Source organism: Hylobates moloch, unplaced genomic scaffold (genome assembly GCF_009828535.3).
Source record: "Hylobates moloch isolate HMO894 unplaced genomic scaffold, HMol_V3 SCAFFOLD_3, whole genome shotgun sequence".
Taxonomy (NCBI): Eukaryota; Metazoa; Chordata; class Mammalia; order Primates; family Hylobatidae; genus Hylobates; species Hylobates moloch.
The window spans coordinates 37,531,877-37,545,394 of NW_026652278.1; the positions used below are offsets into that span (position 1 = coordinate 37,531,877).

The 13,518-nt window shown below is 36.4% G+C and overlaps 1 protein-coding gene across 11 annotated transcripts in view; it reads right to left on the minus strand.

The window, feature by feature from the left end:
- Positions 1-13,518, minus strand: part of ZNF518A (zinc finger protein 518A) — a 75,700-nt gene that overhangs the window by 35,597 nt on the left and 26,585 nt on the right. For 9 of the 11 annotated variants that reach the window (XM_058436145.1, XM_058436142.1, XM_032135613.2 and 6 more), the window contains one exon: positions 5,799-13,504. The exons of 1 other annotated variant lie outside the window; for it this stretch is intronic. In XM_058436145.1, coding sequence (XP_058292128.1) covers positions 8,930-13,378 — 4,449 coding nt within the window. In that variant the 5' untranslated portion in view covers positions 13,379-13,504 and the 3' untranslated portion in view covers positions 5,799-8,929. Of the gene's footprint in view, positions 1-5,798; positions 13,505-13,518 lie in introns of those variants that run through there. One more of the 11 variants, XM_058436148.1, reaches the window with a different exon arrangement.

Consider the following 13,518-nt stretch of genomic DNA (forward strand, 5'->3'; position numbering starts at 1 on the left):
AAGGCATTGTACATTTTGAACAAAGACTTCAACTCAGCTATCTTAAATATGTTCAAAGAACTAAAAGAAACCATGTTTAAATAACTAAAGAGAATTACAGCTCAACCAAATAGAGAACATCAATAAAGGGATAGAAATTATTAAAAGAACCAAATTGAAATTCTACAGTTGAAAAGCACAGTAACTGAAATAAAAATTCAATAAAGCGGCTCAACAGTAGATGTAAGCTAGCAAAACAAAGATCTGTGAACTCTAAGATTGATCAGTTGACATACAGTCTGAGAAACAGAAAGAAAACCAAAAAACGAACACAGCCTGAAAGACCTGTAAGATACCATGAAGAATATCAGCATATGGCCAAACACAGCGGCTCACACCTGTAATCACAGTGTTTTGGGAGGCCAAGGAAGGAGGATTCCTTGAGGCCAAGAGTTCAAGACCAGACTGGGCAACACAGTAAGATTCTATCTCTACAAAAATTTTTTTAAAAGTTAGCTGGGCTATTTGGGAAGTGGTGGTGGAAGGAATGCTTGAGTCTAGGAGTTCAATGCTGCAGTGAGCTATGACTGCACCACTGCACTCCAGCCTGGGCAACAGAGCAAGAACCTGCCTCTCTAAATAGATAAGTTAGTAATAGTACCAGCATACCCATAAGATGAGCCTCAGAAAGAGAGAAAAAAGAGAGAATTCATCAGGGAGAATATTTGAATAACTGAAAACCGCTCAAATTTAATGAAATAAAAATGAGATTTAATGAAAATTAATCTACCATTCTACAAAGCTCCAGAACCTCCAAGTAACATAAACTCAAAGATATGGATACTGGCACATCATAATCAAACTGTTGAAAGACAAGGACAAAAAGAGAATCTTGAAAGCAGCAAGACAGAAAGAAGTGAGTCATCACATCCAAAGGTCCTCAGGAGAATTAACAGCTGATTTCTCATCAGAAATCACGGAGGCCAGATGGCAATGGGATAACATATTAGAAGTGTTGAATGGAAAATTAAAAAAACAAAACAAAACTGTCAACCAAAAATTCTATATCCAGCAAAGCTATTCTTTTAAAAAGAAAAATTAAGATGTTCATAGATAGACAAAAACTGAGTTTGTTGCTAGCAGAAGTGCTCTACAAGAAAAAAAAAAAAAAAAAAAGCTAAAGGGAGAATCAAGCTAAAATGAAAGAACCCTAGACAGTAACTCAAACTCACATGAAGGAAAAAAAAAAAAAAAAAAAAAAAAACACTGGAAAGGTAAATATATTCACCAGCACAAATAAACATAAGACAATGTATTTTTTTTTTTTTAACTTGGAACACAAATGCTTTATTTAAGGGTGCATCTCAATTCCCGTGTGGTGAGCAAAAAATAAAATAAAGGAGCAGATCGTGGCACACCATTCCCACTGGCCAAGTGGTTGAACCCTGCATCCAAGACCCAGTGAGCAGCCAAGTGATGCGCAACCTCTGGGCCTCTCACTCATGACTCTAACAGAATTAGCACATCGCCCTTGTGCATGAGGCCTTTTACATTGCAGATTTTGGAGCAGCAAGACAATGTATATCTGTTTGTAACTCTTGTTCTTCCCTCCTACCTGATTTTTAAAACTGCATAATTATAAAACTATGTTGATGGACACATAATTATTATAAAGATGTGGTTTGTGACAATAACAGCATGGGCAGAATGAAGGCATATAGAGCAAACTTTTCATTACTGAAATTAAGTTGAGATTAATCTGAAACAGATAAAACAAGACTAGTTTTACAATCTCCTGTAATAAAAATGCTGTCTTTTAAAACAAATTATCTATTGCACTTTTTTGTTTTTGGTGTCATAGCTATGAAAGCTTTGCCTAGAGAATTATCACAAATAATTACTTACATTTTTTGTAAGAGTTTTACAGTTTTTGCTTGTATTTAGGTCTATGATCCATTTTGAGTTAATTTTTGGGTACACAATGTGAGGAACACTTTTTCTTCAAACTTATGTTTCTGTTTCAGATTGCATATCCTCTATCAGTCTATCTGCAGGTTTGCTGATTCTTTCTTCTGCCAGCTCAAATCTAGTATTGAGCCTTTCTAGTAACTTTCAAAATTGTAGTTATTGTACTTTTCAACTCCAGAATTTTCATTTAGTTCTTTAAAAAAAATTTCTATCTCTATGTTCTCTACTTGGTGAGACATTAGAATACTTTCCTTAATTCTTTACATCTGGCTTCCTTTAGTTCTTTGGGTTTACTTATTTTGAGGTGGAGTCTCGCTGTCTCCCAGGCTGGACAGCAATGGCGCGATCTTGGCTCACTGCAATCTGAGTTCAAGCGATTCTCCTGCCTCAGCCTCCTGAGTAGCTGGACTACAGGCGCCCACCACCACGCTTGGCCAATTTATTTTTAGTAGAGATGGGGTTTCACCATTTTGGCCAGGCTGGTCTCAAACTCCTGGCCTCAAGCGATCCACCCACCTCAGCCTCCCAAACTGCTGGCATTACAGGCATGAACCACTGCACCCAGCCTTTTGAACATATAACAGCTGCTTAGCATTTATCCTAAATTTAGTATCCCTCAAAACAACTTTATACTTCCTACATTTCTCTGTCATATACGACACATAATTTCCTGTTTCTTTGCATATCTCAATTTTTGTGTTGAAACTGGCCATTTTAGGTAACACAGATCTCTGCATACTGATCATCTTCCCTTAGTGACTTGGCTTGACTAATTAATGTATGGCTTGAAGACTGCTTTCACTACTTAGGGAGTTTACAAGTTTGCCCTGCATTTGGCCAGGAACTTGTAGTTTAGAAGTTCTCTCTGGTCACTCCTCTGAGATGGCAGCCTTCAGCATGCACAGTCTTCCTAATCACAAGCGATGTCTGTAGTTTTATCTAGGTCCTTTGTCTCTTTCCCTGATCCTTTCTTCTTTTTTTTTTGAGACAGAGTCTCGCTCTGTCACCTAGGCTGGAGTGCAGTGGCGCGATCTCAGCTCACTGCAAGTTCTGCCTCCCTGGTTCACGCCATCCTCCTGCCTCAGCCTCTCGAGTAGCTGGGACTACAGGTGCACGCTGCCACGCCTGGCTATTTTTTTGTATTTTTAGTAGAGACGCAGTTTCACCGTGTTAGCCAGGATGGTCTTATCTCCTGACCTTGTGATCCGCCCGCCTCGGCCTCCCAAAGTGCTGGGATTACAGGCATGAGCCACTGCGCCTGGCCTCCTTGATCCTTTCTTTAAGCTTCTGGTTATCTATTGGAATGACCTGGCAACTGTTTAACCTCCACTGTTACTGATTGCTCTACTGTTTTCTACAATACTCTGAAGTCTGTTACAAATAAAGTCAGGCCTTGTGACAGTTAATTTTCAGTGCCAACTTGAATGGATTAAGGAATACCTAGAGAACTGGTGAAACATTATTTCTGGGTGTGTCTGTGAGGGTGTTTTCAGAGACTGGCATGTGAGCCATTAGACTGAATGGGGAAGATTTGCCCTCAATGTGATTGAGGCACAATCCAAACAGCTAGGAGCCTGGACAGAAGGAAAAGAGAAAAAGCTAATTCTCTCTCCCCTAATCTTCTCCCCCCATGCCTAACCCCATACCCCAGGAGATGAGACAGCTTTATTCTCATGCCCTTGGACATCAGAACTCCAGGCTTTCAGGCCTTTGGGTTCGAGGACTTACACCCGTGGCTCCTTGGTTCTCAGGCCTTCTACCTCAGTCTGAGAGTTACACCATCAGTTTTCCTGGTTCTGAGGCTTCTGGACTTCGACTGAGTCATGCTACCACCATCACTACGTCTCTAGCTTGCAGACAGCCTAGTGTGGGACTTCCTAGCCTCCATAATTATGTAACCTAATTCCCTCAAGACATGCCCTCTTACATTGGTTTTGTATCTCTGAAAAACCCTAATTCAGGCCTCTTGTAATGATGTGTTCAGTTTTTGAAGCTTACTCCAACCCTCCACTGAACAGAACCTCTGTACCTTTATGCTATGGAACAGCTGGAGGATAGAAAGAATGGGAAATCAGCTCTTCAGTGAATGCCCAAACCACAATCCTCCCTGTAGAGCAGCTCTGTTGGAGGAAGAGGGTAATGGGGGTGGGGGTGGGGGACAAAGTTCTAAAAATGTAACCTGCCAAGTGGGTATATTTAGTCTTCCACTCAGAAATACTATGTATCTCCCAGTTACATCTTACAGGTTTGGTTTGGTGTCTGGTTTTTTTTTGGTGGTGGTTGTTTTTTGGCAGGCTTGTATTATTTTGTGCCTCTTATTATACATGGGTCTTATTGGCTGGGCGTGGTGGCTCATGCCTATAATCCCAGCACTTTGGGAGGTCAAAGCAGGTGGATCACTTGAGGTCAGGAATTCGAGACCAGCCTAGCCAACATGGTGAAACCCCATCGCTACTAAAAATATGAAAATTAGCTGGGCATCGTGGTGGGCACCTGCAATCCCACTACAGGAGCGGCACTTGAACCCGGGAGGCAGAGGCTGCAGTGAGCCAAGACTGCGCCACTGCACTCCAGCCTGGGGAACAGAGTGAGACTCCATCTCACAAAGTAAATAAATGGGTCTTCTTTTATTGTTTCCCAGTTGATTACTGTTAATTGTTCAGGAAAGTAACTAATTTTCAGTGTACTCCTTTAAACTTTCAAGATATTAAAAGCAAGTCATCTACAAGAGTATTTTGGTCTCTCTCCCAAATTTAACTTTCATTTTGCTTTCCTATTCTTTGACATTAGCAATAGCTTATGATGTAATTGATGATCGCAGGTAACATTTCACTTCTTAATTGAAAGATGTTATTTCAAGAGTTGCCACACAAACATAACCCTCACTTTTGGTTTAAGCACTTTAAAGTATATGGAAAAATTCTTATTTTAACACATTAGAAATTTCTTTACTAGGAATAAGTATTTAAATTAAGCACATTCTTGGCATCTCCTAAATTCATGACTTCTAAAATTGATGTACATTATATTTTTTCCACACTATTTACTTGAAAGTTTCCACTCTTGTAACAATTATTCTCGTTTTAAAAAGATTCCTAAATTTGGAGGCATTAACAGAAGCTTTGTTAAACTAGTCAAAAAGCACCTCAAAGATGACTTCATGAAATACTTCCTCCAAGATACTAATTACTTCTCAATTCTCCAGTTATTAAGAGAGGCATACATAAATTAACAAACATCAAACTCAACCATTTCAACTCTCCATTACAGGGAAAAGTTTCCACTAATGCCATACTCTGCTAACTAGCAACAAATACCACCCTGAAAAATCCCCCCAGTAAGTTTTGCTAGATGAGATCCCCAATGGGTCAAGGTAGTATGCTGACAGTCAGGATCCTAACAAGTTGCTAAGGTAAAGAACAGAGCCAATGCCCCAAATGGCTTTGTTAAGAAAGTTAAGGAAGGAAGTAGATGTCAACGGTGAAAAGGAATCTTATTTTTAAAAAATCAAGATAAGCTGTATGGAATTAATATGTAATATTCTGTTTTTAATTCACCTCCATTTTCTCCCATCCCAAGAACGTCTATTACTTTTTCTTAACAGCTATTTCAAATCACTAAAAGAATATCTAAGTCCTTTTCCCATCTAACCTGGACATAAATTCTCACAGCATTTCTGCGCTATCTCATTTTTAATCCCTTCATAAGTTGCACTACTCTTAGCACACAAATGACCTATTTTACCCACTAACCATTTTCATTACATTTACAGTCTCTTCGTTGTTATACAAATACATCTATACTGGAAACTTTATATACATACATTTTAGTTCGTACTTTGTAGCTCTTTTACACAGGTGAGGTACATCACGAAACTTACCAAGCTTGTATTTTTTAAATAAAAATCCCATTCTGAAAGCAGACTCTAGGGAATTCAAGCAACAGTTGGTAAACTATGTCTGGTGGGCCAAATTCAGCCCACTTCCTGTTTTTGTAAATTGTTTTATTAAAACATAGCCACACTAATTCATTTATATATTGTCTATGGTTTTTTCTGCATTATGAGAATTGAGTAGTTAGGACAGAAACTAGAAGGCCTTACGAAGCTTATTTATCTGACCTTTTATTGAAAAAATGTGCTAATCCCTCGATGAAAATATTTTCCATTAAAAAAACTATTACATTTCAAATTGTGTTACTGAATACTTAACAAGATAAATTCTTTGAAAAGTGAATTATGTTTTTTAAGTACTTGCCAAATAGTGAGAAACCCACTTCAGTGGAGATGGACAAACTGGAAAAAATAAAACAAATTCCTGACCCAGAAATTCAACTGCAAAACTAAAACTAACTCTTCAATTGTAATAAGAACCTTGAACTACTGAATATACTTTGGAAAGCCCTCTTTGGAAAGCCACAAAAAAAAATAAAAATAAAATAAAGGATATAGGCTTTTGTTTTGGATTTTCTGCAATGGCAATAACGAAGCTCTAAGCAGGTTTGCCTCCCTCAGAATAACCTAAGTTCACAAAATCAGAAAAAGTTCCAACTAGAATATCTGGAGCACAAAGCTTACTTTAAATGGCTGTTAAAACTTTAAGGCAAGAAGTACATATCTCGACATTATTTTCCTGATATGGCTATTCTGAAATGTAATTTTATAGTGCTGTGAATATTAGCAGGAAAGTTCCTTCTCTCTCCTCGCTATTTACAGCAGGTGATGCCTCATAACAGATCTATATGTAACAAACACAGCATTTTAATTTTATTGCTGTTAGGGTACTGAAGACTATAAGCCACTCTATGGCTTACCTTGCCAGCATAACCATAGTAAAATTATGGTATATGTTACCTTTCTTAAACAATATATCATCTATGATTTTGGGAAGAAAAAAAAAATCCCACACTTTATCTATCTTGTATAGTTAACGAGCATTGAAAAAACACATACACTTTAAAATCTGTATTTCCTAGAGAATAAAATTTCCATTAGATTTTAGCACAGTAAAAAAATTCTTGTGTAAACACAAACAAGATAAATTTAATTGAAAATGTTCATTACAGAAATTAACAATGCTTACCATTCTTTAAACACCATATACATTATTAATATATACTGTATATTTCCAATTAACTCCATTCTTAGGCTCAATTTAAGAAACACAATTCTAACATTTTATACAAAAAATACTTCACTAAGAAAGTAGACAAACTGCACAAAACAGTACAAGTATAATGTGCATAGCAAGATAGCTTGAAGCATTCTATGTATGGCTTTCTTTAAAATAAAACTATTAGGGGAATGGGCCCATTTGGGACCTACTGTTACAGCTGACATATGTAAACTGTTTCACATCTTTTTTAGGCACTTGCTAACAATAGTGTTCAATCCCTGAAGAATGAATTTACCTCAAAAACAAAATCTACATCTGAAATAAAAACCAAGAAAATAACATGGGTAAAGTCTTATATATTCCTTTTAAATTAAACAACCAGTTTTATTAGTGCATGCACTGAACTAAACTGAAAGAAAATAAACTTATGCCAAAACTTTCTGTGCAAAATTTACATAAAAGGTACAAAAATATGTACAGACTTAATTTGTTATATACAGAAAAGAAGCCCTGAAGTTTTCATCCAATTAATGAAAATGTCATTAACACTTGTAACAATGTTAACAAAAAATCATATAGCACGTAATTTTTTAACACAAGAACTCCATTATCCAAAGATCCAACAAAATTTGATCCAAACTTACAAAGTGAAAAATCTAAATCTATGATTCTGTCGTCATCATGAAAACATCCATTTTAAAACTCTGTTGGGCATATCCCTTAGGAATCTATCCTAAGGTTTTATGCACTGCCTCTGGGTCCACTATTGATGCTTCCTTTTTCAAATGCCAACAACCTGTATATATGTTTTGGGTTGTCACTCACACTGAGAAGCAGCTAACAGAAATGCTTTGTCCTAATTTGGACATGTTCAAATAATAAAGTGAATACAGACAAAAATATGATCTTGCTTCAAAATACTGTTTTGGTAAAAAATTTTAACTTTCAAGAAAAGCCACTCCCTTGGAAGTGCTCCTACGTTCCATCCTTTTTAAAGGGATGGGAACCAAGAAGAAAAAAATGGCCATTTGTTTATGGAGGACAAACAAATGAGATAAGCATAGTTCTGTGCAAGAGGATCATCAGAGAATATAATCAAATTCAGAACTATGTTCAAGTTCTTTAACCAAACTTTCAATGAGACAAAGAGTTTAAATTCTTCTCTTGAAGCTGCCCATCTACTGCAACGTTTGACATAGTCATTTAGAAAAAGAAAATCACCTTAGGAGAGTGTTCCCAATCTCTAACAAGTGACAGAGTTCAACTGGAAAAAAAATGTACTTGCCAAAAACTCTTCAAGCATTGTATGAGGTGTAACTGTAGTGAGTTAAATGTACTTTCAAGGAGCCTAATATCCTTCAAAATAACTATTATTTAGCAGATATAGAGTGACTTCTTTACCCAAGCTCTCTCAAAGTATGTTCACAAATGTGAGAAACTCCTTCAGTTCTATGATGAAAGAGCTCTCCATCTCCAGCTACACTTAGATGCATAAGGCTGGTGGAAGAAGAGAGAGAATGGGGGTGTCAGCCATTACCCTCTACTAAGAGTCACTAAAGAACTAAAGTGGGAAAATTGTTTTATCAAAATTTTCTTTAGCCCTAACTTCCCAAGAACACATGTTTAAAAAATTAAATCAAGGTACTTCTGTGCTGTGATTAGTTTCTTTCAAAACTTTTGAGTGCAGGGATAGCATTTTCAAATATCATACATACAACTTTTACTCTTCCACAGAAATATAATCAACTTTTAAAATGTTTGATTTCAGGTACTATAATGAAGTAGAAAATGTCTGCATTATGGTAATTCAACCCATTGTTTTCTTCTAAGGTAATTTTACTTTTCTTTTCCTTGGTAATTATGGTAAACTATTCTAACATGTTCCAATCCCGAGTAGCTTCCATTAAATGTCTCTGCCCATGACCAGCCCAAGTATCCTGATTGTCAAATACTCTACCACAAAACCAACAGTTAAATTTAGCCTTCAAAATATTTTCAGAGGTAGTCTTCACAATCTGATAATTGTTTTTGCTTGTCTTTTTGAGTGTTAATTTTAGCACAAATCTTTCTTTCACAGAACTAACAGGTTTAAATGTTTTGTGCCTCTTGGAAAAATCATCATAAGTTGTTTTAGGAGGGTTATAACAAACTGGTTTCAGTAAAGCATTTATAGTTCTTTTTGACAATGAAACCTTAAGTACATGTCCATTAAATTTAGCAATAGTTTTCATTACACTTACTACTTCTGGTGCATCTGCGTCAGGATGATTCAAAACTACAACTGGTTGGTTTCTCCTAGGACATTTCACAAGCTGTTTAGAACTAAAAGGGAAAAGCCGCAAAGTTCTGATGGAATCTTTTGAAAGCCTAGGTCTGCTAAATCCAAATGTTTCACGGACATCTTCAGGTTTCGCCTTTTCTTTACACTTTCTATGCAATGTTGCTTTTCTTCTTGGAGGTTCTTGGTAGCTATCCCTACACTTTCGTTTACAGTTTCTGTTTCTAGATACAAAGGCAGTTTCAGAGTCTTTACTTTCATGAGTTTTTGTTTTTGAAAAAAATTTTTTGGAAGTCTTTTTTCTATTGAAGTTCCTCTCAATTGTACAATTTGTTTTACACCTTAATACCCTGGACTCTGAACAGTCACTGACACATATTGGTTCCTCAGAAGATTCTGGGCATGTTGCAGTAGAAGTTATCACAATTTCATTTGCTGGCATTAAGTCATCTAGTAAGAAGGGTAAGGCATCTCTAGAAGATTCTGGCTCTTTCTGCTCTCCTCCTATAATCTGATGAGATGGTACGTTGTCTTTTTGCAATGAGGATGCAGAGTTGCTTACTGACAGATTATTAGCAGCAGTCACATTTAAAACAGGGTTAAAAATTTTCAGCAATATTCTTTGTGGTGTTCCTTCAGGTTTCTTTGGCTGTATATTTTGATAAGTACTATTTTGGACTAATTTGGGCTTAAGCAGCTCAGTTTTATTTGGCATCACACACTTTAAAAAAACAGCTTGTTTGCCATCAGGCAAGAAGGTATAAAGAGGTGGTTTTGAAAAAATCTCATTCTGCTGTTTTACTGAATCGGAGATATTCAACTTAGTGCTCTGTTGCTCAGATAGCACGTTAGGAATAAGAACAGCTTTCACAGAATTTGTTGGTTTTAAAATGTAAGGGCCTTTTAATGGCAAAGTATTTTCTGAGCTACTTTTCATGCTCAAACAACTGCCAATGCTGGAACACAGTCCAGGTGTAAGACAATTATTGTTTGGTTCTACCTTCAAAATAGGTGTTTTGCAAGGCTCCTTAGTCATAGTTCCACGAGCTTGGGCACCCTCGGTTTTGACAGCAGAAACACCTTCAAATTTCCCATTATTAAGTGTTAAAATCATCCCAGGTTTCTTGTTTACAACAAGAGAAGCAGGGATACCTTGTGAATTAACCATTGGAAGTGTGTTTCCAGGAATAACCGGTAGCCCAGGCTTGTTAGTAATGTTCAATGGTATTAAAAATCCTTTTGATGTCTGAAGAATTATAGTTTTTTTTTGTTCTGAATTTAAAAGTGGACTCTGCATATAAAAAGAACCTAAATTTTGTGTAGTGGCTCGTAGTTTGTCTTTTACAAGCTGCTGTGTTATTATCGCATCTGACTGAGTCTTAAGTAATGTGCCAAAACCTGAAATTCTAGGCATCTTCTCTGAATCTCTCACATCTTGTGGCATTGATGACACTTGTTTTTCTTTTCCAGATTTCAAATTCAAGTCATTTGTAGGCACATTAATACCCACACTGCCAGGTGGAACCGGGAAGATGCCTTGCACTTTGAAATCTTTCGAAGATTCAACAATTTTGCCTTCTCCCTCATGTTTTTGAAATGACTGGTCACAATGAAGTGGCAGGCCTTTATTTGGAGTGTTACTAGAGTCTTGTTTTACATCAGGTTTTATTTTCAGTACATCCTGAAGCAACTGGTTTACTTCAGGTGGCAGAAATTCTGATGCCTGTTTGCTCTGGAGAGAGAAAACAGATGTGATTCTAGGCATCATAGGTGAATCGACATTAGAAAAGTCTTCCCATTTAGATTTTTCAGTCGCACACTCTAAATTTTGATTTTCATTACTGTACAGGTTTTGTTCATCAATGTTTTGTCCTTTTTCTAAAACATACTGTTCTTCAATTTCAGATTTTGCTTTTAAAGTTCCATCTTTATCATTTAAAAGGCTAATAGATGCTAACAGGCTATCTGGTTTTGAGCTCTCCTGCCTCACTAGTGATAAAAATGATTCACTAATTGGTTGTTGGACAACTGTTTTGCTGGATGAAGATTCTCTTTGAGGGTTTTCATACACTGCTGTTCCTGAAAACCTACGACGTTTATTGGAATTATTCACTTTTGAGTAATTATGAAAAGGTAATGATCCTTGGTTGGAGGATTCAACAGGTAATTCAGAGTTGCCATAATTAATGCAATAATTATGCATATCTCCACTGTTGTATGCATTTGGTTTGGCAACACAGTTGACTTTATCTGGACTTTTAATGGTGGTACCTAATACCTCGGGGTGACTCTGAGTGAGATGATTTCCCCAGAAGTCATTATTATCTCTTGTTTCAAATTTTGTGGTCAAATTCACTGATGCTGTAATCAATTCTGACGTTGCTGACAAAGAAGATACACTTTTCTCATAATCCATTGTTTGAAGCATATTATTCCTTTGAGATATCAAAGTCATTTCTTTTTCTGAACTTGCTTTCCCTGAAAGTATAGAAGATGAACATGAAAATGGAGTAGTTGCTTTCATATAAACTGTGTCATTTAACTCAGTTGTTACTCCTGTTAAGAATCCATTAGTGTCCAAAGTCTGGGGCTGCAAATTAGCAGTACTGTCCTTTGCAGCACCTGAGTGTGAGTCTGGTGAACATACATTTTGTTTGATAGGCACCAATTTTAATACAATATGCTGTCTTCCATCCATCATCTTGAAGCCCATAAACTTAGCACTATAGTTAGGGGGAACTGCTAATTTATTACTTTTCAGCATTAACAGTGTAGATCCTAGTATAGCAGTCTTCATGAAACCTGAACTAGCGTTTGGTCCCTCTTCAGCTCTATTACCTTGCCCAGTGGACAGAGGAGTTGGCTTCTCTGACTCTGATTCAGGGGCTTTATCATTATTCTCACAGTGTCGTCTTTCATCCTTTTCCTCACTTAAATGCTCTTGAACAACATGGCTCTGGTCTTCAGATTTAGTCTGTGTTTTGTTCATTTTCTTAAGCACTTGAGTGTTCTTTTCTATACTTCTGTCACTTCCACTGTTAATTTTCTTACGTTTCCAGAATGTCTTCCTTGATGCACCTATTTTATATCTTTTCAGTATTAGCTTAAGTCCTGCAGAAGTCTTTGCCATTCTTTTTTCATACTTGTCTTTTTCCAGTTTTTCTTTTGCATATAAATGTTCTTTGTGCAAAGTTATAACATGTCTTACAAGGTGTTCTCTCCTGGTGGCACCATAGCTACAATATTGACAAGTGAAGGGAAAAGTACCAGAATGAATATGAAGGTGCTTCTGAAGCTCTCCTTTGGTAAAACATACATGATGACATTTACCACACTTATAATGAATTTCATTATGTCTATGAATGTGCTGAACAAATGTGCCAACATCCTGGGTGGAGAACTTACACTTTTCACATTGAAAATTACCATTAACACAATGTGTGGATGTGAAATGCTTTGTCAAGTTCAGTAAAGTATATACACTCTCATTGTTACAAATGTCACATTTTACTAAAGTGCTTCTATGGGTTCGTCTGTGTTGTTTAAATACCTGAAAGTCATTTGCTGAAAAGTTGCACATTTCACAAGGATATGAAGGTAATTCGCCATGGTGCCACATTTGAAAGTGTTTCTGCAAATCATTTGGGCTATATCGAGTGTTGTCTCGGCATTTTAAACAGCTGAAATTGAGTATTTTTGCAGACATTTTTATACCCTCTTCTTCAGCTCTCTCAGACTTATGAAGCAATGTACACTCCTCTACACAGCTTACAGTCTTTATACTGATAGATTTTCTTGCAGTCTGCTGTTTACTCTGAAATAATTTTCTGTATTTGTCAACTTCATGTTTCAATAGGACTTCATTTGGAATATTTATTTTTGGCAAATCAATTTTCACATTTTTTAGTTCATAATGAATACTTTCTGAAATTTTTGGTTTAGGTATCGACCTATCAACTATCTCATTTTTCACATCATAATCTTTTTTTAAAGTAGTTTGTTTTTCATCACAAAATAACTGTTTCTGTTCAGATGGCATGATTTAACCAAAAAAGTCCCAATTTCTTTTTTTCTGAAAACTCTTGAAGTTATCTGTAATTTAAACAGGAAACGATACTGTGTAGAGACATCTTCAATATACAGGATTTTTCCCACAATAACTCACCTAAAATTAAACAA